The sequence below is a fragment of the Puma concolor genome, chromosome F2 (assembly GCF_028749965.1).
Source record: "Puma concolor isolate L17-30 chromosome F2, mPumCon1.1.hap2, whole genome shotgun sequence".
NCBI lineage: Eukaryota > Metazoa > Chordata > Mammalia > Carnivora > Felidae > Puma > Puma concolor.
The window spans coordinates 7837435-7862749 of record NC_141684.1 but is presented as its reverse complement, the minus strand read 5'-3'; the positions used below and the strand labels follow the sequence as shown (position 1 = coordinate 7862749).

Below are 25315 nucleotides of genomic sequence, written 5' to 3'. Positions count from 1 at the left end.
AACATTAAAAAAAAAAAAAAAAAAAGAGTTGGACACTTCACTGACTCAGACGCCCTGAGTAGTGGTTTTCTTTTTTGTAATCAGGGAGAAAAATGAAAAGCAATCTTGGATGTCAACCAACTGGAAACCGATGAAGGAAAATATATGGCCCACACATACGATGAAATGCTGGGTGTCCTTTAAAAATGACAAAAATCTGCATTTACTGAGTAGTTTGGTCAGGAAGCATAGCACAGCTGCCACACCGCGGTGAGTTCAGAACCCAGACCCACCACATACAGGCTGTGTGATCTAAGCAAACTCCTGAACCTCTCTGTGCCTAATGAGAGTAACAATAATGCCTACTTCTTCAGGTTGCTATGAGAATTACGGGAGCTAGCAGCAGTAAACACGGAGTATCCAGAAAGTGCTACGAAACAGCTTGTTAAACAAAAAAATATTAACATGGAAAATGTTATCGGCTATATTGGTGAGTAAAAAAAGAAATCACAGGGGCGCCTGGGTGGCGCAGTCGGTTAAGCGTCCGACTTCAGCCAGGTCACGATCTCGCAATCCGTGAGTTCGAGCCCCGCGTCGGGCTCTGGGCTGATGGCTCGGAGCCTGGAGCCTGTTTCCGATTCTGTGTCTCCCTCTCTCTCTGCCCCTCCCCCGTTCATGCTCTGTCTCTCTCTGTCCCAAAAATAAATAAACGTTGAAAAAAAAATTAAAAAAAAAAAAAAAAAAGAAATCACAGAACATGATACATGACCCCATTTCTAAAAAACATGTGTACACAGAACGGAGAAGGATCTTCCTTCTCTTTCTTACACGGTATAGTAGTCAATACACCTAGGCAGTGAAATTCTGGATTATTGTTACTTTCCTCTTAGTACTTTCTGCATCATTTCAGGTATTTAAAAAGAAAAACAAGATAGGTACTGTGAGACACTTCTGGAACCTGAATTGGTGTGAGCTTTTGGTGGGGAGGGGGATTTCGGCAACATGTAATATACATCCTGACCCAGCAATTACACTTGTAGGAATTTATCCTATGAAAGTAACAACGTAAGTCCGCAAATACACGTGTGCCCACTCACATATACATGCACGTACATACAAATACGCCTGCACACAGAAGTATTTATGAAAGCAATATTTACAACAGCAAAAGACTGGCAACGACCCTGAATTTGCTCAGCTGACAACAATACGACACAGAAAAACAATGCTGTAGAGCTCCATGGAAAGATCTTTTTGGAAAGATCTTTTTGGAAAGATCTTTTTGGAAAGATCTTTTTGGAAAGATCTTTTTGGAAAGATCTTAAGGGCCTTCAATGCCCAGGAGACGACTTGGCACTTGACTCTGAAGGGGAGACACTGAAAAACTTTGTTTTAGGAAGAAAACCCTAAGGGCAATGCAGACAATCCACAGACCCGACTGAACTCCTCAGGCTGCATCCAAGTTAGATCCAGGTCTGACATCTGAAGGAAGCAGCAGCAGGAAGGTTTTGCCAAGGAGAACCCTGAGTTCCAGCCGTAATCGCACAGAAAGCCCAGGGGTCTCTCAGGAGGAGGCTGGCGGGATAAATCATGTGAAGGCACAAAAACAAAACAGGTCCTCAAGAAGACAGCACTGAATGAACCCAAAGATTCAAATTCTCGGGACTTGGGCAGGTACACACAGGGCTCTCTTAACGCTACAGCCGGCCCCACTCATTAAGAGGCAAGGGCCACGGGGAACGCAAACTGGTGCGGCCCCTCTGGAAAACGGTATGGAGGGTCCTCAAAAAGCTACAGACAGAACTACCCTGTGATGCAGGAATCACACTGCTGGGTATTTACCCAAACGATACAAAAACACTAATTCAAAGGGACACATGCCCCCCTACGTTTATATAGCAGCATTTCCACAATAGTCAAACTACGGAAGCAGCCCAAGCGTCCATCAACTGGTGACTGGATCAAGAGCTGGTGTGGTGTGGTGTGTGTGTGTGTGTGTGTGTGTGTGTGTGTGCATGCATGGACACATACGTGTATGTGCAATGGAATATCAGTCAACCATAAAGAGAATGAAATCTTGCCATTTGCAACGACATGGATGGAGCTAGAGGGTATAACACGAAGTGAAATAAGTCAGAGAGAGACAAATACCATCTGATTTCACTCTTAGGTGAAATTTAAGAAACGAAACAAGCAAAGGGAAAAAAGAGAGAAACAAACCAAGAAACAGACTCTTAACTACAGAGAACACACCGATGGCTACCCGAGGGGAGGCGGCTGGGGGGATGCGATTGAGGGCTGCACTTGTGATGAGCACCGGGTGACGTGTGGATGTGCTGAATCACTACACTGTGTGCCTGAAACTAGGAACACTATACAGGGATTAAAGTAAAAAACTTAGGGGCGCCTGGGTGGCTCAGTCGGTTAAGCGTTCGACTTCAGCTCAGGTCACGATCTCACGGTCCGTGAGTTCTAGCCCCGCGTCGGGCTCTGGGCTGATGGCCCAGAGCCTGGAGCCTGCTTCCGATTCTGTGTCTCCCTCTCTCTCTGTCCCTCCCCTGTTCATGCTCTGTCTCTCTCTGTCTCAAAAATAAATAAACGTTAAAATAAATAAATAAATAAATACATAAATACATAAATAAAGTAAAAAACTTAATGAACAAATAAACAACATGCAACCACCATTAACTATTTGTGTGAGAAAAAGAGAGTGGGGGTGTGCAGGGGTGGGGGCCGGGGGGGACAACCCATAACCCAGGGCCAGTGGTTGACAAATGCACCAGAAATCAGCACTTTATGGGCAGGGAGGTGCATTCTAATCCTTCCTCCCTCAACCATCTCAGTTCTAGAAGTATCTTTATTTGCCAAAAGGGCATCAGGCTCTGAAACAGGAGGCCAATGGCTCTGAAACCACAGCACTCCCGGCCTACGTGCCTCCCACAGCAATGACGTGCCCTCCGCTTCGGGACAGGTGTCTTCCCAGTGGCCTATCCTGTTTGAGCGCTAGTCCATTATTTGCATTAGCCCATGCAGCCTAGAAAGTCACCTCGAGAGCCGTTCTTCAAAGGAAAGAACGTTTTATATTTTCTACAGTTTGCGCAGATGTTGGCAATGAGCCTTGGCCACCAACCTAGATGTCTGGTAAATATCAGTTACTCAGTTACTCAGTTACGCCCCCGATCTGCGCTAGGGTCTTGCTTCCCGGTTGGGAGGTGTTTACCGTAAAGGGACTTGAGGACTGAGGTTCAGAGGCTAGGCTCCCTTGCTAACTAAAGAACCCTGGACAAACACCTGATTGCCCAGTCTAGCTATCCTTACATACACAACAGGAAGGAAGACAACAGTACTGTTCCCATACTGCTACGAATAAGTTATAGCTAATGTTTGCTGAGTGCTTTTCAAATGCAGGTACTGTTCTGAGCACTTTAAAAGTCCTGCCTTATTCAATCCTCAAAGCAACCATATGAGATAGTGCTGTGTATTATTCCCATTTTACAGGTACGGAAACTGAGGCAGAAGGAAGCTAGTAAGGCCTGGAGAGGCTGGGATTCAAACCTGGCTGCCATATTCCAAAGCCTATGTTTTGACCAGAACTGGTTACTCCCATGTAACAAGCTTAGCACAGTACAAAACACAGTAAGAACTCAAAATCTTGGGCAAAGTCTGAAGACTTAACAAGCGGTACAAGAACCAGACAAGAGCAGGGCCCACAGCAGAGGCCCTCCCCTCTCCAGTGCAGTTGTGCTAGTTCACTCCTCCCACAGGGTCACCCCCGAGACCTGCCCCACCGCAGAGACAGCACTCCGTGCCCACCTTCACTGAACCTCCTTCAGCCTCTTTTAGAAGTTACTTCAGGCGCAAAGTCAGCGAAGTGCCCAACTTCAGCTCAGGTCACGGTCTCACGGCGCGAGTTGGAGCCCCACATCGGGCTTCGGAACTCTATCTCCCTCTCTCGCTGCCCCTCCTCCACGTCCCCCCCTTGCTCTCAAAATTAAACAACTATTTTTTAAAAAGCAAGTTACTTCAGATGAAGCTTAGCCAGGAACATCAGTGGAGGAAGCACCAGTGTTCTTTCCTTTCTTCCAGAATGCCTGCCACAACCTAGCCCCCCAGCCACTGCTGGCTCAGCAGGTGCCTCACAGGGGCCCCGAGCACCCTAATGTCTGCACTTCTGCCCACACCTCCCTCCATTAATGCCAATGCCACACACACCATGACTCCAGGCTCCCTGACCCCCCGTCAGAAGGCCGCCTCCCCTCCAAGGGTACGTTCCCTGTTAACATCTCGTGATGCACAACCCTGCTGTCCTACCCAGGACGCAAGCTCACCGAGGGGACGCTGTGTTTTACCCTCTCTGCAGAGCCCAGAGCTCCCGCGGACGTGCCCCCGTGACTCGCACTCCGTGGGCACCGCCTACCGGACACGTCACCGACAGTAACGGTCATCAGTTCCCAAACAGAGACTTTTCCAGATAGGTAGGCCGCATATAAAAGCGCTCGATCTCCATGCAGTAACTGACCCAGGGCAAACGGATGTCCGCAGTTACACGTCTTCGCGAGAAACTGGCGCGTCCGGCCCTTGGGCAACGTACCTGCGTCTCCGTCCTCCTCACCCCAGTTCAGCACGATGATGCAGACATGCTTCCTCAGCTGGCGCGGGTTAGAGAACTTTCGACGGCACTGGCCGCACTCCAAGCTGCCCGGAGCCAGGCTGCTCCCCTCCTCTGGGGCCGGCGGACTGCCCTCCTGCGGACTGACGACGCTCTCTGCCAGCTCCTCCTCGCCGCTGGGCTTCTTCGTGGACCCCTTCGGCCTGCCTCTCTTCCTCTTCATGACTGAAAACTCTACCAAGGAAACAAGAGGGCACAACGGAGTCACAGGAGGCGACAGTGCACGGCACGCACTCAACTTCCAAATGTGGAAATGTGTTCAGTTTCGGGTTTTATGAAAAACAGAAAGTCTGAAGCCGTTCCAGAAATTAACAGCTGCAGACGTACCTTTAGTGCTCACAGTTTTGCATCCACGTGCCAACGTACAACCAGTTTCCTAATACTCTCCTTTAAAAATACTATGCGATCAAACCTTGGCACAGGCTTCCTCCGTAAAGTGGGGACGATTTTGAACTGTGACCGGCAGCCGCCCGGTTCGCAAATCAGACTCCTAGTGAAGCAAGCAGCAGGTCCATTTATACCCAGTTCTCGGAAAAGTGCTTAAGGACTTCTTTGCAAAGGATTCTCAAAGGCCGCTTAGCCTTTCATGCTCATAATGAGCTGCACAACTATTCAGATTATTTCAAGGCGTCATAATTATTACAGCCAAATTGTTCCGATAAAACAGGGAAAAAAGAATTACAATCTCAATCTACCAATTACAGGACTAAAGACAAGAGCAACGTGCTTCAAGTTTCCAGGCGACCTAGCGAGTTGGATGGCATGCTCAGAGCCGCTCTGGAGCAAGCTTCAAATCATTTGTCAACTTGTAACTCTGGTTAATTAGCACTCGTCTTCAAGGCAGTCACCTCCAGAATGCGGGTAGGAAGTGAGACTGGCGAGCGGGGTCGGGGAGCATCCTGCTGTTGCTCGTGTGAAGGTGGAGGGGCGCGGGCTCAGGTGATGTCACGTGACAGGTACCCTGAGAGACGCCAAGCAGGAAGCCAGCACAGTGTGGCCGGCGCCCCAGGGCCAGGCGCCTGCAGGGTGCCATCCTCTCTGACTCTGAGCAGCGGAGGAGGGGAGGGGTCCTAGGCTCCAGCACCCACCCTGGGAAAATGGTCACGTACCAAGCAGTGAGGTCTTCGGGGCCCCTCCTGCTCCCTCCAAGGCTACCGCCCTGCACAGGAAAGTGTCACCCACCCGCCCTCGGCCACCCCCATGAGGACCCGTGAAATGGGCTGCGGTGCTCCCAAGTCAGGCAGGGAGACCACAGGGGAGAGGAGGGCAGGACGGTTCTGGGGCAGAATCTGCCAGGAACCAGCGAGCGGCTTGACAACGTGGGCGCTGGACAGAGGAGGCTGCTCCGACGCGGGGTCCCCAAGAACTCGAGGAGACGGAGCACTGGAACGGGGGAAGAGCTGCGGGGGGAGCCCTGGCAGGGGCAGGGCTTCTGTGGAGCTGCAGGGCTGGGCTGGGTCGGCGCCAACCGAGAGCCACAGCGGAGCCCTCGTCGGCCAGGGCCACAGTGAGCCATACAATCCCTGCCTTCCCGCTCTGTCCGGGGCGTGTTGGAGACGGGGGGCCGGGGAGGGAGCACTTTACAACAGGCAGGCAAAGGCAGAGACCAGGTGGCACGAACGAGGGCACAGGACGCTTCGATCCTGTGGCCCACACCAGGTTTTACCGAGCAGAACAGCTGTGTAGACACAAGGCCCAGCCGACGTGTATGGGAGGCCGGAGGGGGCGGCGAGGGAAGGAATGTACACAGTAAGGACAGAACTGTTTACCTCACGGTCATGAGAACAGTTCTCCTTGTTTTCCGTCACCACGGCATGATCTTGTGCAAGTTACTGAAGCGGCAAGGAACAGCAGAGAAGGACTGGCTGTGAAACACGCACCACGTGTCACGTCGGCTGAGCTGCAGAAGCGTGTCTCGTGACAGTTATGGACGCCTGTGGCCCGGGCGCAACACCGAAGAGGGACCCTGAACCCTGCCATGCAGACGGCCTGATGCTCCTCTCTGAAATGCCCTATGAGGACGCAGCCATGTAGACAAGATGTCTGGCCTCTGCCCCTGGCTACTGGGGGGGACCTCCAGGCCCTCAGGAGGTCCTGCCCGACAGGGGTGCCTGTATGCCTGGTCTAACAACGTGATTTATGACGGGCCCTGTGACAAGTCAGACCGGCCCTGACCTCTGGAGGAACCGGAGAACAAACGTCTTCATCTGAACCTACAGGACGAGCATGGGACCAACGGCCAGCCACGTAGGCAGTGGGTCACCAAGCCCCCCATAAAACCTTTGGACACCGAACGCTGGGGTGAGCATCCCTGGCTGGAAGTTCTTGGGTCCTGTCATGTAAGACAGCCGGAAGAAGGCAAGGCATCCAGGACTCCACAGGGGGAGGAGGGTGACCAAAACGTCCACACCTCAAACCCTCCAACCCCAGACTCGGCCCCTGCATCTCTCCCTTTGGCTGGTTCTGACTCATACACATTTTATAGAAAATGGTAATCGTGGTATGCTGCTTTCCTGAGTTCTGTGAGTCATTCCAACAAACCACGGAAGCTGAGAGAGCCCTTGGGGTCCCCCGGATTCGTAGCTAGCTGGTCCCGGGGACCCCCAAACTTACGGCTGGGGCCAGCAGTCTTGTGGGCAACCGTGCCCCTCACCCGGGGTTCACCACGCTCACAGCGGCAGGGCACCCCACCTTCCCTCCTCGGAGACAAGCCGGAACACGTGCCACAGTGCCACGGGGTGCGGGGCTCTGCCTGCCGCGGTCTGTGCACAGGGGACTCATGGCCCTGGTCCTGACTGCCCGTTGCCCCCCCAACACCTAACCTGGTATCCCGCAGGGCCGGCAGGCACTGATAAATCCCAGTGAATTAAACTGGTGAGTGGTGCATAATCTGGCTGTCAAGGGAGAGAAACAAAATCAGCCCTGAGAGCCTTGGAAAACCTCTAACATGACGGTGACAAAACTCATCTTACATCTTGCCACATCCATAATGCAGATGCTCAAGACCAATTAGTTAGCAAAAAATGAAATATGCATAAGTGAATTTGGAATAACTGAAGAGCACTGGGAACCGGGGCAACCACGGACGCCCCGCTGAAGTGCTGAGAACCCGGGCCCCGGGCAAGCGAGGTCCTAGAACGCCGCGGTCCAGACCTCGGCATGGGCTTCCTTTCCGTCCCCTTCCTCCTCCGTGGATCCCTCTGTCCGGTGTCTCTGTGATCTGTCCCAAAGACATCTGTCCACGGAACCCCCTCTCCATTCCCTGTCACCTAGAACCCTTCACACGGCCTCCAGCCTCCTGCTCCCGCCCTCCTCCGCCTCCACCCCTTGTCTCACTGCTGTGCCCTTGCTCTGGAACTTTCCATTGTTTACAACACTCAGACCTGGCTTTCTAGGTCCTTTCTCACAAGGCTCAACACACACACACACACACACACACACACACACACACACACACACACACAGAGCTGTGCTCTCTCCCTGCTGCTCGGCAATGTTCTAGACCTCACGAAATCTGCACAGGTAAGCCCAGTCTCTTTTCTTATACCCGCACTTCGCCCCCTGCCTGTGCCCACCTCCTGCACCCCAGGCCCCAATTCAAACCCTCAGAGCCTCCTCCACGAGGCCGCCCCAGCTGGTCTCACGCTGACAGTATGAGACACACGTAGCATGTAAGTCACTGACACAGCCTCCGACCGCATGTGTCCCTTTCTCCCCACCTCTGTCACACATCCCAAGGTTGAATCCCCAGGGCCCACAGGATCGCAGACAGAGCTGGAGATGTCACAGCCACCGAATAAGTAAATACACGTCCATCAGTTGTTTGATGACAGGAGGCCATTTCCTGTGTCCACAGTTTCCCAAAGGAAGAAAGGGGCGAGCCAGCATGCATCATTTCAACCCTGTCCCAAAGCTGTAGTTGGGGGGACAGCTTCCTCACGGTCAGAAGATCCAAGGCCAAAACGAGCAAGGGACAGGAAGCCTCTGCCAAGGGTTTTTAAATTCAATCAGAAGACAACATGGGCACCATGAAAAAAAACAGCTCCACGCTACTAAAAATCTAATAACGTGAGCCCTTTATTTGTACATCACTCAAGTGTGCGAGGCACTTTCCCAGTTATTATCTCATTTCATCCTCATAAAAACCTTAAGAGATGGATGTAGCAAATGTAATTTCCTCAACAGGAAAAGAAATGAGGGCCTCAAAGGTTCGAGGCACTCAGCACATTTTCCAGAGCCTGCTGCTGAGCTCAGAGCCAGGATCCAGGTTTCCTTCTCCCCGGCCCAGATCTTTCCACTGAGTCACGTACCCCTCGGGAGGGTGCTCAGCATGTTCAAGGCACCAGTGTGTGTGGTGCAGAGAACACCAGCTGGGAGACAGGCCGCCTTGAGTTCAATCCCCGGAGCTTCCATTTCCAATATGAAGAATAAACACAAGACTGTCTGTTTTATAGTCACTTATAAATAAAAGCAACCCATTAAGATGTTGAGCGTAGTACTTAGAAGGTGATGGGTAAGTGACAGCTGCTTATTACTACGGCCCTGCTCATTAATATTCTGACGTGGACAGTCTCCCTGAAGGAACTATCAGCCTCCCAGCCAGGCCACCATCACATCATGTGATTCGTCAATGCACACCCGTTCTTGTTCATTACTGCACTTTTCCCTTGATTTCTTCATTTAGAGTTTCTCACACAGCAAGAAAGCCAGGGCAGAATTTGGGGCATCCACATTTCATTGTGCTGAAGACTAAGGAGAAAGCCAGCACCCTCACTCCGTGGCTTAATCATGTCACTCCAACTCAAGATTTTAGGAAAATCCTGAAACTCTCCACACAGTTGGGCCTGACACTCAGTCTCTGACATTTACTTCCAACGAGCCCAGGAAGCAATGGGAAGACGATGAATTATTTATCAGAAGCGCGGGAGTGTGAGCCTTCTAGGCTTATGGGGAACGCGGCGTCCCCTTCACGGGACAGACTACGGCTGGCCCTGGAACACGAGGCACCGGGGAGGCAAGGCACCCCAAGCCTGCTCCCCGTGGACTTCCCAGCAATGATGCGGAAATGTCATGCGAACAACGGCAACAACCAGCGATCATTAAGCACGTACAGCTCAGCATCGCGCAGAGCACTTCACATGCATTTCCCCATCAAATGTCTGGGAACCACTGGTGTTATTCCCATTCTACAGAAAAAGATGCTGAGGTTTAAGAAGAGTGCTCAATTTGCCGCAAGACACAGAAGAGATGAGTGGCAGAGCAAGGCTTTAAACCCACTGTTTGCCTCCGAGTCCGTGAGCTTCACTCCTGTGTCGGCTCAGTTCATTCCCGAGCATAGAAATAATACGATTTGACCTGTCCTCTGCACTCTGCAGGAAAGTGATGACGGTGTCACCCAGCTACAAGCCTTGGAGCGCTCTGACTCCGGGGCCGTGAAGTGCTTCATGCACTCACCACGTACTAAGGCATTAGGTATTAACATGTATTTATCCCATAACCTCTTCAAAAATAAAGGCCGGCATCTTATCTCCCTGTGACAGATGCCGAGAGCCACTCCCGTAGGCCAGCAGCAGGGCCTCCGCAGCTGTGCCCGCGGAGGGCAGGCGGGGGGCCGATCCCTGGGCCATGCTCCGCGAGGCGGGTGGGCACTGCGCACGGGCTGCATCAGCCCTGATCACGTTTTTGGCTGGTTCGCCCAGAAAGCAAGCCTGCTACCACTAACTCACCAGCCCAGAACGGGGGCGCCTTTTCGTAATCTGCACAAAAGCAGGCTGTGGGCCACGGCAGCCATGGCTGTCACGTGACCGCTCCACAACTAGAACGAGTCTATCCGAGGTGGGTGCTCTTTAACTACCCCCATGCTGCCTACCAGAGTAGAAGAGAGGGCTCAGGTTTCGGTGGCTTCTGGAACAGCAAGTGCAACACGCCTACGGACACTCAGCGCGACCTTATGGCGGCAGCTGTCCAGAAGAGACGACACAGACATTTAAATTTAGATGCCAACTTCCTGTGGGAAGCTTCCTCTCACCCTCAAACTAGACTGTGTGTGACCCCCTCTTCAGCAGCCTGCACTTGGGCCCAGAGAAGTGCTTTCCCCACTGCACTGCACAACCGCCTCTCTGCCCACCAGCCACCCACCAGCCAGGAGGCGGACCCACAGGAACAGCACCCCCTGCGTCCAGCACCCTGCCCCCAGCACGGCACCCAGGCAGGTAACAGGTGCACGGCTACTGAATAAAGAAGCGAGAGGCACCTGGGTGGCTCAGCTGGTTAAGCGTCTTGACTTCGGCTCAGGTCATGATGTCACGGTTCGTGGGTTCGAGCCCCACGTCGGGCTCTGTGCTGACGGCTCGGAGCCTGGAGCCTGCTTCAGATTCTGTGTCTCCCTGTCTCTCTGCCCCTCCTCCTCCACTTGTGCTCTCTCTCAAAGATGAATAAACATTAAAAAAAAAAAAAAGAAGCAGGATGGGAGGGAAGGAAGAGATAAGAAGGAGAAGAGTTTCTATGGAAGGTCTGAAAGAGGAACAAGATAAAAGAGCTCAAACAAAGCTCTCTGGTGACCCGCTTGAGTTCCAGCTCCAGGAAGCCCGCCTGCCCCAGGCACCATCAGGATGAAGAGATGTGGGCACACACATGCTCACCCATCACTGACGCCCAAACACACACCCACACACATTCACCGACACAACCACACACTCATACACACACACGTTCTCTCCACGAGGCAGTTTTTTCCTGGACCACAGCCAGAGACTTGATTAGGAAGAGGGGAGAAAATGAAAGGTTCTAATGCAGACCACTTCCTACATGAGCAAAAAAGATTAAAAGGCTATAAAATAAACCAAAGGATTTAGGAACCTTCATGTTATAAAGGGAGACCAAAATAATAAATCAATTACTGCTCAGTTAAAGGTTTAATTAAACCATTTCAAGTATCTCTCAACTTAAAATGAATTGTGAAGGTTAAGCCTGAATAGAAATCATTAGAGAGAAACTAAGCTTCTAGAAGCCTCAAATAGTATGGACTCGCACAGAGAGAAAAAAGAAAGACTCGGAGTTCTTAATGAAAGACTTTTGAAGAAATTTGCTCGTATTAAGAATCTGAGTTTAATTAAAGTCTTAAATACTTTTAAAAATTAAACTGTACAGGCAACTAATCTTCCAGTATACATACACCAAAAAAGAGAGAGAGAAAACGTGTTCAAGAAAAATTTAGGTCGAAGGTAAATTCGTTAACAAAAGAAAATAATTCCTTTTTTCTTTAAGTTTTTGTTTATTTATTTTGAGAGAGGGCAAGTGTGCACATGAAAACATGCCGATCGGGGAGGGGCAGAGAGGGAGGGAGGGAGAGAATCCCAAGTAGGCTCTATGTCAGCACGGAGCCCAACGTGGGGATCGAACCCACAAACCATGAGATCATGACCTGAGCCAAAACCCAGTCGCCTAACCAACTGAGCCACTCAGGTGCCCTGGAAAATAATTCTTAAAGTAGCTTCACAGTAAGAATTTGATTATACCCACATCAGTGTAAGAACAAGCAAATGCCACCAGGGCAGCTGGGTCCAATCTCACTCTCCCACCTACTGACCAGGTAACCTTAAGGGTGTTGTCGTAATTCCCCCAGTCTCTGAGCACATATTCCTCAATTATAAAATCCGAGCATCAGCAAGGAGATGGAAGATGTGGACGGCACTGTAAAAACAAAGCCTAACACCACCATCAGCAGAACATAAACTCTTCTCAATTGCACGTGGAACGTTCTCCAGGACAGACCACATGTTAGGCCATAAATCAAGTCTCAATAAATGTACAGAGACTGAAATCATACAAAGTATGTGGACGGAAATTAGAAATAAAAAAATCACACACGTGAATAACAAAAAACAACAAAAAGCCCGATTAAAAAACGCGCAGAGGACCTGAGCAGACATTTTTCCAAAGAAAACCTACAGATGGCCAACAAGACACACGAAAAGATGCTCAACATCACTCATCATCAGGGAAGTGCAAAGGCAAAACTACACCTCACGCCCGTCAGAATGGCTAAAATCAAAAACACAAGAAACAGGCGAGGAGGTGGAGAAAAAGGAACCTTCGTGCACTGTTGGTGGGAATGCAAACTGGTGCAGCCACTGTGGAGGACAGTATGGGGTTTCCTCAGAAAGTTAAAAAAAGAACTACCCTACGATCTGCCAGTTCCACTTCTAGGTACCGAAGAAAACAAAAGTACTAATTTGAAAAGATACATGCATATCTACGTTCCCTGCAACAGTATTTACAATACCCAAGATACGGAAGCAACCAAAGTGTCCATCAATAGATGAATAGATAAAAAAGATGTGGGGTGTGTGTGTGTGTGTGTGTACATATATATGTATATATATGCACATGTGTATACATATGTATACACACACAATGCACACACACGCACACACAGACATTAGAATATTACCTAGCCATAAAAAAAGAATGAAATCTTGCCATTCACAACAACACAGACAGACCCAGAGGGTATCATGCTAAGTAAAATAAGTCTGAAAGAAAAAGATAAATATATATGATTTCACTCATATACGGATTCTAAAAAACAAAAGAACAAACAGAACAGAAAGACTCATTGTTACAGAGAACAAACTGGTGGTTGCCAGAGAGAGAGGGCTGGGGAGACAGGTTAAATACATGAAGGGGATTAAGAGGCACAGACTTCCAGGGACAAAGTAAATAAGTCACGGGGATGAAAAGTATAGCATAGAAAATATAATCAATAATATTGTAATAACTTCGATACAGCCACAGGCAGTGACAGAGAGTAACCAGAGCCATCATGGTGATCACTTCCTAATGTATAAAAATACAGAATAACCATCTTCTTACATACTGCATCTAATGTAGTAATGTATGCGAATTAAAATTTAATTTAAAAAAGGACAGAAAGCGGGGCGCCTGGGTGGCGCAGTCGGTTAAGCGTCCGACTTCAGCCAGGTCACGATCTCGCGCTCCGTGAGTTCGAGCCCCGCGTCGGGCTCTGGGCTGATGGCTCAGAGCCTGGAGCCTGTTTCCGATTCTGTGTCTCCCTCTCTCTGCCCCTCCCCCGTTCATGCTCTGTCTCTCTCTGTCCCCAAAATAAATAAACGTTGAAAAAAAAAATTAAAAAAAAAAAAAAAAAGGACGGAAAGAAATTTGAAAAACTCATAAAGACATGGAAATTAAATGGCACCCCTACGTAACCCATGGGTCAAAGACGATATCAGAAGGGAAACTAGGAAATACACTGAGATGATCAAAAGGAAAACACAACATGCGAGCATTCGTGGGACGCAGTGCAAGCAGGCTTCGCAAGGCAGTTTATAGCTGTAAAGGCCTATGTGAAATACAGAAAGATCTCAAATCAGTGGCCTACTCTTCCAACTCAAGAAACCAGAGAAAACAGAAGCAAACCAGATGCACAGCGAGCAGGAAAACAAAAAATAAAATGAAAATTAAGAGTGTAAAGAGGTGAGACAGAAAAACAAAAGATAAAAAAAAAAAACCTGACAAACTTTTAGCTAAACTCACCAAGAAAAGAGAGGGAAGACTTAAATAGCTAAAATCAAGAATGAAAGATGGACAATTAGTATTAATCTTACCAAAAAAAGGTTTTTATAATTCTAAAGGAATACTATGAACAATTAATTATATGCCAACAAATGAGATAACTTTGAGGAAATGGAAAATTTCCTAGAAAGACACAAACTACCGAAAAGAGTTCAAGAAGAAACAGAAAATATTCGTCCACCTATCACAAGCAAAAAAACGGAGTCAGTAATCAAAAATCTTCCCACCAAAAACGAAAAGCCCAGAACTAAAGGGCTTCGCTGGTGGATTCTATCAAACATTTCAGAAGAACGGACACTAACACTTCAAAAATCTTCCAAAAAAAAAAAAAACAATGAACAAAACAAAAAACAAAAGAGGAGGGAACACTTCCCAGCTCATTCTGTGAGGCCACAAACCATTTTGATTCCCAAACCAAAGACATCAGAGAAATGATCCTACCGTTATCTCTGCATTTAAACATAAATGTCTTCATCAAAATAGTAGCAGACCAACTCCAGCAGCATATTAAAAAGGACTATGCAGCATCACCAAGCGGGGTGTATCCCAGGAAGTGACTCTGGGTATGCAAATCCATCCATACAAATCACCACATTCAGAGAATGAAGGGAAAAAAAACCACACGGTCATCCCCACAGTGATGGACCACGACTGCAGAGCAGGTAAGAGGGGGAACACGGGCCTGGTGGGCTGGCTGTCAGGGAGACGAACAGGAAGAGGGATCCCTAGGAAGAGGGGGACCCGGGATGGCCTCCCGAGCAAACAGTCATCTCTTTCACTAATATCAGTAACGAGGGCAAGGGTGGTGGAAATCAGCACACGTGTGTGTTATAAAACACTGACACACAGAGTTCGAGAAGATCTGTTCTCTTATCATTTATTCATTATTTAGAAATGAAATGAAAAATTCAGATTCTTTTACCTCATTTACATTTCATTTTAGTGGAAAGAAAATCTTGATAAGCAAAGCTGAATAAAAACAGAATTAAGGGTTTGTAACAAGCTTTCTCAAAGTTCTCGACATGTTAATCCACGTGACTTCTCTCTGCCATATGAATTTTACAAAAGAGTTTATCCGTTCTTCTGAGCCTACAGATGTTCAACCCCAAAGACAGGGGTTCTGATTAAATCAGTTCCTGAGTAAAGTTGTGGTTCCATCTGTCCGTTAAGCTACACTCTTTGGAAAGCCAAAGCGTCTTTTTCTTTCTTAAAGTTTATTTTCTTTATGTTTGAGAGAGAGCGAGAGAATGGCAGAGACAGAGGCAGAGAGAGAATCCCAAGCAGGCCCCATGCTCAGCGCAGAGCCCAATGCAGGGCTCGAACCCACGACCCATGAGACCATGACCTGAGATGAAATCAAGAGTCAGGTGCTCAACTGACTGAGCCACGTGGGCTCCCCAAGCCAAGGCATCTTAACTGCTCAACAGGAAGGCAGCCGTGGAGGATGTGGAAGTCATCAGGGATCCTCCAGTGAGGTCTAGAAGGATGAGCCTTACTCACTTCCAGGCTGGGTGGCAGAGGGAGGCGTGGCTGAACTGTGAAGGCCTTAGCATTAGGCAGATTCTTTTTTCTTTTTTTTTTTCCAGCTTTACTAAGGCATGATTGATAGCCAAAAATTGCATATACTTAGATTACACAATATGTTTTCTTCAAGGTGTACAAGATGATTTAATGTCCATAATACCCTGTGAAATGCTCACCACAATCAACGATAGTAACCATTTTTCTTCTTTTGATGAGAACACTTAAGATTACTCTGTCTGCAAACTTCAAGTATACAATACAATGTTGTTTGCTGCACCTTAGATCCCTGGGACTTATTCATCTCCAAGTTTGTGCCCTCTAGACTATCATCTCTCCATCCCCCCACTGCCCGAGAGCCACTTTTCTATTCTCTCATTCTATGAATTCAGCTCTTTTGGATTCCACATCTACGTTCGATCATACAGGATTTGTCTCTCTGGGTCTAGCTTATTTCACTTAGGATAGTGTCTTCCAGATTCGTCCATGTTGCAAATGGCAGGATCTTCTCCTTTTTTATGGCTGGATAATATTCCTCTGTGTGTGTGTGTGTGTGTGTGTGTGTGTGTGTGTGTGTGTCATTTCCTGTATCCATTCATCTGTTGACAGACACTTAGACTGTCCATTGTGAATAATGCTGCAATGAACACAGGAGTGTGGATATCTCTTCAAGATGCTTCATTTCTTTTGGATGCATTTCCAGAAGTGAGATTGCTGGATCGTATCCTAATTCTACCTTTACTTTTGTGAGGAACCCCCAAAGCGTTTTCCATAGTGGCTGCACCAATTTACATTCCCACCGACAGGACGCGACGGTTCCCTTTTCTCCCCATCCTTGCCAGCACCTGTTGTCTTCCTGAGGGCAGCCGTTCCAAGGGCCGTGAGGTGATACCTCACTGTGGCTTTAAGCTGCCCCTCCCGGATGCGTGGTGACATTGAGCATCTTTCCATGCACCTGTTGGTTGTCTGTATGCCTTCTTTGGGAAAATGTCTGTTCAGGTCTTTTGCCCGTTTTTAATCAAGCTCTTGGGTAGATTCTTCATGACAAACTGACTTCCCTCCCCCTCCTCGTCCCCAAAGCAAAGAGAATCAAACGTGCGCTATCGGCTGAGACGTGATCATGTGTGACTTCCCACCTCAGTCCTGCTTTCTTGAAGTGGAAAGAGCTCACGAGGCCAGTGATGGAGCTGAAACACCATGAACACAGCACTACCGGCTGCCGGTGACGAGGACACAAATTCTGCTGCTCCTCCTCATTCGCCATCACCAGTTTCAGGTGCTGGGTTCTCTCGGTTTCATCTTCCGCCACTAACAGTGACTAGCAGAACTTCCCTTAACTTCTCAACAACTTATTCCTCTGAGCTCCCTGGGAACGGCCAGAGGGACTCATTAACCAAAACATTTTTTGTCTGGACTCTCTCCTTGTTAACGACGCCAGACAGATGATCAATAAGCCAGTCTATTTAGAAATGCCAGCCTGAATATTCCCAGGAAAGAGCAGTCGGTTATCAGTGTGGCTAATGAATCCTGTGATGGAACACTGATGGCCACAGAGGGCACTTCTGCACAGGCGACTGGCCGTTGTCCCTCATCGTATAAAAATAGTTTTGTGGGCTTTTTTTCCCCACTGTCGTTTGCAGCTACTCTTACTGGGCTACACATTGTCTTTGTCTGTGGGGACCTAATTACGGGGCCTAGATGGTTTCTCTAATCCATCCACCTGCCCCATCTGACGCCATTCAGTGGGAGATGTCTGGACGCTACAGACAAGACGTATCTCACTTCACACACCGACTGTGAACCTGATGGAGTCCGTGCGAACCAAAGCTTTGCAATTTGGATCCTTGTTCCAGGGTTACACGCTCAGTCCAGAAACGCGGGGTCGCGGATTATATGTTCTTACACATTCATCACGTATGTTGTCACAGCTTCCCTTCATTGTCTCCCGTGCCAGGCGTCATCCAATCCTCAGCGCCCACCCGGTGACAGGCCTGTTCTCTTCATTTGTCAGGGGAGCACGGTGAGGCTCAGAGAAGCCATATCATCTGCCTCAGGTAATGCAACTGGTAGGTCCTAGAGCTGGCTGAGACCCCCACTCGTCCGACAACAAGCTCATGGTTCGTTTGTTTTTTTTTACGCTGTTGGACACTATCCCCGCCTTTCATTCACTCAATCATTCATTCGTTCCTTCATTCTTCCTTCCAAAGCCAGAGAAGCACCTGCAGAGGCCAGGTACAGTGAATTCAAAACCACAACCTTATTTTGAACAGACCTACAACTGGACAACTGTTAACTGTTGGGAGACGGGAACCTTCCGGGTTTCTATGCCCAGCAAACAGAAACCCAGCCTCGAAGGGCTGGCAGGCAAATCACAGCCATCGTCACCAGCAGGCACATCCGTGGCCGTGGCCCCTCACCCGGCACCCCGGGCCCCTTACCATCTCCGCTTTTGTGTGGGTTGGTGGGTTCAGGAGTGCTCAGAGGCCTGAGGGGAATGATGATCTCGTCCGCACTAACCCCTTCTCCTGTGTGCTTCTCAGAGACGTGGGAGAGGAGCTCCGACTGATTTGGTGAGAAAAGGTTACAGCACTTGCACATGAAGATGGCCGTGTTCTCTGTGGGGGGGGGGGGGGGGAGAAAAAGCAAACTGCGTTATTTCATCTGAACAAAAACAATGATTACTTCCAATCGCCAAAGGAAAATATTGAAGGCTGCCCTTTTGAGCAATGGCCAGCCTCCACCTGACTGTGTCCCTTTCGTGGATACCTCCACACCAGGCAGCTCACTTCTAACTTCAGGGGGCCCCAATTGCCAGAAAATTCTTTCTTCCGAAATTCAAAACCACTGCCCTGCCGGATAGCATCTGATACGGACTCCCCCGTTACCAAAGCCTACCAGACAGCCCAGATTCTGGCATCGACATGGCAACACGGAAGAACGAAACCCAGCCTTCAAATGAATGCGCCGCACTGACAGCAATGAAGTGCTCCAGCGAGGCTCTCTCCAGTTAGGTACCAGGAAAAAATTGATCAAAATAGCATTTCTCAAGAGCCAAGACACCTTGCACTGGCCGGCACGAGGACTGGAAACCAGAAGAATGGGAATCTGTTGATTTTTTTAAGCTACTTAATTCCTATTTGAAAGCAGTACCACCATTCACAAATATTTACTAATAGTCTATTAGAGTTCATCCCATTATACTAGGCAGGAAGACATAATGGGAAAACGCTCATTTTTAGTCGGATAAGATAACTGTAGGTACATATAGGAATATTAAATTTAGGATCAAAAAATAATTAGAAGCTGGAATTTTTTTTAACGACAAGAAGAACTGGTACAATGGAAAGGACAATGGCTTTGAAGCCGCAGGGACCCAGATTACATTCCCAGCCCTACCCGTGAGTGCTGTAAAGCTGGGCGATCTCCGAGGAGTGAGAACCCCTCGGTCGCTGGTACGAAACAGGACACGCAGCTCACGTGCCCACTCAGCGGTGGGAACACAGCAGGCACTCAGGAAACCACAGCACTCCACTGACCACGTGCCTGCGCCCACGTCACCCACACGGCTGGGCCGTCACCATCACTAGCCCCACGGGGCCTCTCCGTGCCGCCTGGCAGGCACACACACTCCAGGCCACATGCTCTCCGTGGAGGCTAGATGGATCTACAGCGATCCTAGGCGACCTCTAGGCCACCTGCTCTCCGTGGATGGTGAACAAATGTCTCAGACCCCTCCATTCCCACCGCCCATCCTCACGCGCGGCCGCTGACCTTGGTTCCTATTTCACGTGCAGCCACCAGAAGACGGCCTCCAAGGGCTTCCTCCGCCACACCTGCCCGCCCACCTGCACCTTCACCCACCCACCCACCCGCCTGACTCCTGCTGGTATGAAGGCTGGCACCAGCAGTGGCACGGAATGGGGGGGAGGGGGGGGAAGGGGACCCATGAGAGTGGGCTACCCCAGTGCAGGCAATATCTTTACCACTGACACTGTTTAGAATTGGTGGATCAGGGAGATAGCAAAACAAAAAAGCAGACCAACACTTAAATGCTATGACGTCTGGGGCGCCTGGGTGGCTGGGTCGGTTAAGCATCCAACTTCGGCTCAGGTCATGATCTCAAAGTTCATGAGTTCAAGCCCCATGTCGGGCTCTGTGCTGACAGCTCAGAGCCTGGACTCTGCTTCAGATTCTCTCTCTCTCTCTCTCTCTCTCTCTCTCTCTGCCCCTTCCCTGCTTGCACTCTCTCTCAGAATAATTAAACTTTTTAAAAAATGTTGTCACTGCTTTAAAATTCTCCAAAGACAGTGCATCCTTACAGGTGCCTGCACCTGGTAAGAGGGTGCCACAGCCCACCCTGGAAGATCACTGGACAGAGGGGCAAGGCAACGGCCCCTCCCGCCCGGTGACCGAGTTCCAGTAACTTCTTTCTCCAGAACACCAATCCTTCCTCTCTGCCACTTGCCATATGCTTACTTCTCCCATCTTAACCCCAGACTCTCTCTTGCTCTCCACCCCCTTGCCCTCCCCCACCCCTTATTTTCCTCCTCCTTCTCCTCACAGCAAGATTCCCCTCCCAGAAGGAGGAGACAGGAAAGAAAGGCATTGAGCCTGCTGGCCACTGCCACAGTGAGGACGGAACCCCGCCAGGCACCGGAGCTGCACAAGTAACCCCCTCTGGATCCAAAGGAAGGGCTTCTCCACGAACGAGCAGGAGGGGTGGCGACCTAAGAGAACTGTCCCCGACCAAACAACACCAGAAACAGAAATGTAACAAAGCAGAACACTGCTTCTTCAATGGCACTCTTGTGAATAGTGTCAATCGATATTTTATTTTTTCCAAGAAATGCTTTATTCCTAAGGAACCCAAAATGCTTCCCGTTCAAAGAGGAAGAGATTACAGTAACACTTCTTGTCTTTCTACGAGGCCACGTTGTTTTCAACACGCTTCCTGCTGACCCAACAGCGATCTCATGACTCAGGCAGAAAAGGGTTTGCAATCCCCCTCCCACTGGTGAGGAAACCGAGGCTGAGAGAGGACAAGCAGGCCGCCCGAGTCACGGTCCACAGGAAGGAGACACCAAAAAGACTCTCTGCGACCCGCTTCTGACGTGAGCTGGTTCAGCTACACCCCGTGAGTGGAGTTCCTTCAAGTCAGGCTAAAATCCTCACCGTTGTAACCAACAGCGTCTGAAATGAAAGTCATTCCAAAGAGCATAATCCCCAAACCACTGATCAAGTTCTTCCTTGTTCACTGTAGTACGTCCTGAGCAGCAGGCACAGGTGCGCCCCCTGCAGGCCCCGGGGCAGAGAGGACTCTGGCGGGAGCCCCCCCAGGAGCAGGCCCCAGCTGCCCAGGGGAGGCGGACACGTCAGGGAACAGGTGCACCTTACGGTTTTTACGAAACTACTTCCCAACAGACCTGTACGTATTACTGGTTTCTGTGACGCTTTCAGGAGAAAGGAATTCTGTGACATTTCACACAGAACTTTCGGGGACCACAGAGTTATGGGGAGGGGTCTCCGCTCACAGGCATACCAGGCACTGTCTAGAGACCAAACAAATAAGACTACCTTTGCATCTATGTCTGGCCAAGTGCTGGAGGCTGCTGCAAGTCAGCCACCACCATCGCTTAGTGGTCGGGCAAGTCCACCGCACTGTAAGGCTGGCACCTGACCTCGGCTGCCTGCTGTCAAGGAGCACGTGCTTCCCCAGAGCCTGCTGCACGTCCGCTCCACGAGGCGGGTGGAGGCTAGACCTGGAGATCCCAAGGTGTGGGCAGAGGTAAGGACACATGACCCAGGAGGTTCAGAGAGGCTGCCCTCCCCTCGGCCACCCAGCCAGGGAAGCGCAGAGTCAAGGTGGAATGCAGCCTTACCTGACCTGGGCCCGGGGTCTCCCGGAAGCCACGTGGCCCTGCCAAGGTCGGCACCGCTAAGGAACGCAGCCGTGGAACAGCCCACAGGCCCACGTGACTGCCCCGAGCTGCACCAGCGGGCGGGCTCTATTTTGCCACCGACCATGCAACCTTGAGTTTTTTTTTTTTAGATTTTGTTTTTAAGTAATCTCTACACCCAACGTGGAGCTCAAAGTCACAACCCCGAGACTACAAGTCGCACGCTCTACAGACTGAGCCGGTCAGGTGCCCTGATTCAACCCTGGATTTAAGAGTGGCTGCTTCCAGAAGCCCAGAGAGAACACACCGTGCTCCCTCTTGAACGCCCCGCAGGCCTCCGAGAAGGAGGGAAACCGTGCCCTCCGTAAAGATGCTCACAAAGCAAAATGCCAACACGTGGGAAGAGAGTGGCACATCAGACTGCCTCCCCCCAAACATGGAGAACTGCTATCCCACCAAAATAACAACAGGGGAGCTATTTTCATTTTTTATAGTGGACGAATATGAAAAAATGTATCTTATACCCTGAAAAACAATCATAATTATGTTGTCAGCTCATTCTGATGAAGATGCTATAATTTGGATGCATTTTTAGGTCCAACTACTGTGCACTCCTCCTCAACAAAAGGATTCAGAGAGAAAATCACATGTTCAACACAAAGAAAATCACAGAAGTTTGGGGTTTGAGTGTTCAATTTCTATGAAGTATTTGCCAGTTTTGGCCAACTACTCTATACTATTAAGAAGGAAAATCTCAAAATAATTGCATAAGCAAGTCCCCATTTCTAAACTCTGATGTGCAAACACTCCAAGCCAGGAAGAGCCACATCCTGTCTGTGACCTCTGACTCCACCCGCTTACCACCACCCTGTCTGGGGACCTTGGATGAGCAAGCCTCTGACCCCACTCCTTGAAGAAGGTCATGAAGTAGAATGGGCTTGTAGGTCCTGGGAGGTTGGTTAGGCCCCTGGGACGCCGGGAAGGGTCACTGGGAGCTAACAGGTCCCACCTCTTACTCTGGCCACAGGCAACACACGGGTGAGCTAAAGCTGGCCTGCTCCCAAGGGGACTTCCCCACAAATCTCAGGCCCTTGAGTAAACAGTCTGTTCAGCCTTGAGCTGAAGTCACATGCTCCAGCCAGCTCACAGGCTGCTCCGGCCCCAGCACACAATCAAGGGCAAGCTGTCCCTTTTGCTGCTGTCCTCTGTAAGTCCATCTCCTCTGGGACACTCAAGGGGGGATGACCAGAGCAGGACAGCATTCAGGCATCCCAGGTCTCCTGGTCCTACAACAGAGTTTTTTATTTCATTTCATTTCATTTCATTTATATTATTATTATTGTTATTATTATTATCGCTATCACCATCATCATCGTAATACAGCTAAATAGTACAGAGCCCTGTAGAACAGAGACAGCCCCCTTATCTTCCCCTTGAGGATAACGGCATCACTGAGCAGTCTGCTGTGCATCACAGGAGACAGAGAGACAAAGAAACATCATGCACACCTAGCCTTTCCCTCCCCTCAGGGGCCCTAATGCCTTGGCCCCTCCACCCTCCGTCCACCCTGCCCTCCATCCCGGTCCCTCTCCCAGCACTGAGCTCAGGACGACAGCCACCCTACAACAGCCAAAGCCCATAGACCACACTGCTGCCCACTCCCATCCCTGTGGGCAAAGGCCGAGCAGGAAGTCAAGACTTCCACCCGGACCAGGCAATTAAGGAAGCACCCCTCCCACTCCCTGCTGGGCTGGGGTCAGAGGAGGCCCCGTGGGGAGCCTGAACCCCCACCCTGCCCAGCAGTACTGGGGCACATCTTCCCGCAGGCATCAACGGAGGCCGAGGAGGGAGCCTGGAGTTCTACCTACCCTCACTGGCAGTGACGAAGCAATACCCCAAGTCTGCACCAGAGCAGTGTCAGGGGGCCTGCTAAAACAGAAGATTCGGAGAGGATCCAGACTCTCATTAACACCTAAAATGCTCAGAGTTCAAGAAAAAGTCATTCCTCATAATTTTTCAAGCATCAACACAGAATGGAAAAGACAGAAGAAAGAAATCAAGGACCTCAAAGATGGAACAAGGAAAAGCACACAATCTGATTAACAGGGAAAACAGACTGAAAAACCTGAACGGGGCCTCAAGGACGTGTGGGACTATAACTGAAGATCTAACCTGTGTGGCACCAGGGTCCCAAAAGAGGAGAAAGACAGTGGGGCTGGGAAAGGATTCGGGGAAGTAATGGCTGAAAATTTCCCAACTCTGACAAAAGACATAAACCCACACGTTCAAGAAGGCCAGCAAATCCCAAACAGGATAAACCCAAAGAAATCTACGCCAAGGCACATGATAATCAAAACTTCTGAAAACTGGAGACAAGGGGGGGACCCCAGAGAACAGCTTCCCATGTGGGAAACTGAGTGACAGCAGATTTCCCAACACACACAACGTGGGCCAGAAGGAAGTGGCACTTGTTCGAGTGCAGCAAGGAAGCAAGTGATCACCTCGATTCTACATCCAGCAAAAACGTCCTTCAGAAATAAAGGGGAAACCGAGACACTCCCAGAGGAAGGAAAACTAAAAACGCTGTCCAGCAGACTTAACCTCTAAGAATGGCTAAAGGGAGTTCCCTGAATAGAAAGCAAATGATAAAACAACGAATCTTGGGACGTCAAAAGGGAAAAAAGTACAAAGGAAAGTGTAAAAATACGGGCAAATGCATCAGATTTCCCTTTTTCTTTTAGTTTCCTGAAGTATTTTTGACAGTTGAAGCAAAAAGCAGAAGTCTGTCTGATGTGGGTCTCAATATATGCAGAAGAAACATTTGCGACAATGACAAGCGGAGGGTAAAGAGGGTATACAGGGCGGTAACATCTCTACTCCTCACGCACGCCGGCAAAATGTCAAGACTTCTGCCTGTGGACTGAGGGGGTGGCTACACGAACCCACACACGTGATAAGAAGGGACCAGAACTATGCACGCACGTCGTACCACACCAACTCCTTGCTCTGGTATTGCACAAGAGTTACGGAAGACGTGACTCGGGTGGGGTTGAGCTGATGGAAAGCTCTGGAGCTGCACAGTGGTGATGGCTGCACAGCACTGTCAGTGTCCTTAAAGCCACTAAGCTGTATTGCTAAAAATGGTCAAAATGATAAATTTCATGCTATGTATATTTTGTCAAAAAACAAATGGAGTAAATCAGGTAAAAGGTATATGAGACTTCTCAGTACTATCTTTGAAACCTCCCAGAAGGTATTTCAAAATACAAAGTTAGACAAATAAAAAGTGGGGTGCCTGGGTGGCTCAGTCGGTTGAGCGTCCGACTTCGGCTCAGGTCACGATCTCACGGCTCATGAGTCCGAGCCCCGCACCAGGCTCTGTGCTGACAGCTCGGAGCCTGGAGCCTGCTTCGGATTCTGTGCCTCCCTCCCTCTCTCTGCCCCTCCCCTGCTCGCTCTCTGTCTCTCTCTCCCTTCTCTCTCAAAAATAAATAGACATTAAAAAAAAATTTTTTTAATAAACATAAAAAAATAAATAAAAAGTACCATGGCAGACAAAACAGACCTCTGCCTACCAGTGTGGATCCTCCGGAAAGGACACTGAACTTGAGAAGCGGCGTGTATCCTGCCTGACGTATCCACAACCCCATCCAAT

At 49.5% G+C, this 25315-nt stretch overlaps 1 protein-coding gene across 6 annotated transcripts in view; it reads right to left on the bottom strand.

The window, feature by feature from the left end:
• Positions 1 to 25315, bottom strand: part of ZFAT (zinc finger and AT-hook domain containing) — a 350311-nt gene that overhangs the window by 204107 nt on the left and 120889 nt on the right. For all 6 annotated transcript variants that reach the window (XR_015246882.1, XM_086695747.1, XM_086695746.1 and 3 more), the window contains 2 exons: positions 18202 to 18378; positions 4571 to 4822 (listed from right to left, as the gene is read on the bottom strand). Coding sequence is in view for 5 of the 6 variants with exons in the window: in XM_086695746.1 (XP_086551872.1) it covers positions 4571 to 4822; positions 18202 to 18378 (429 nt within the window). In the remaining variant the exon portion in view is untranslated. Of the gene's footprint in view, positions 1 to 4570; positions 4823 to 18201; positions 18379 to 25315 lie in introns of those variants that run through there.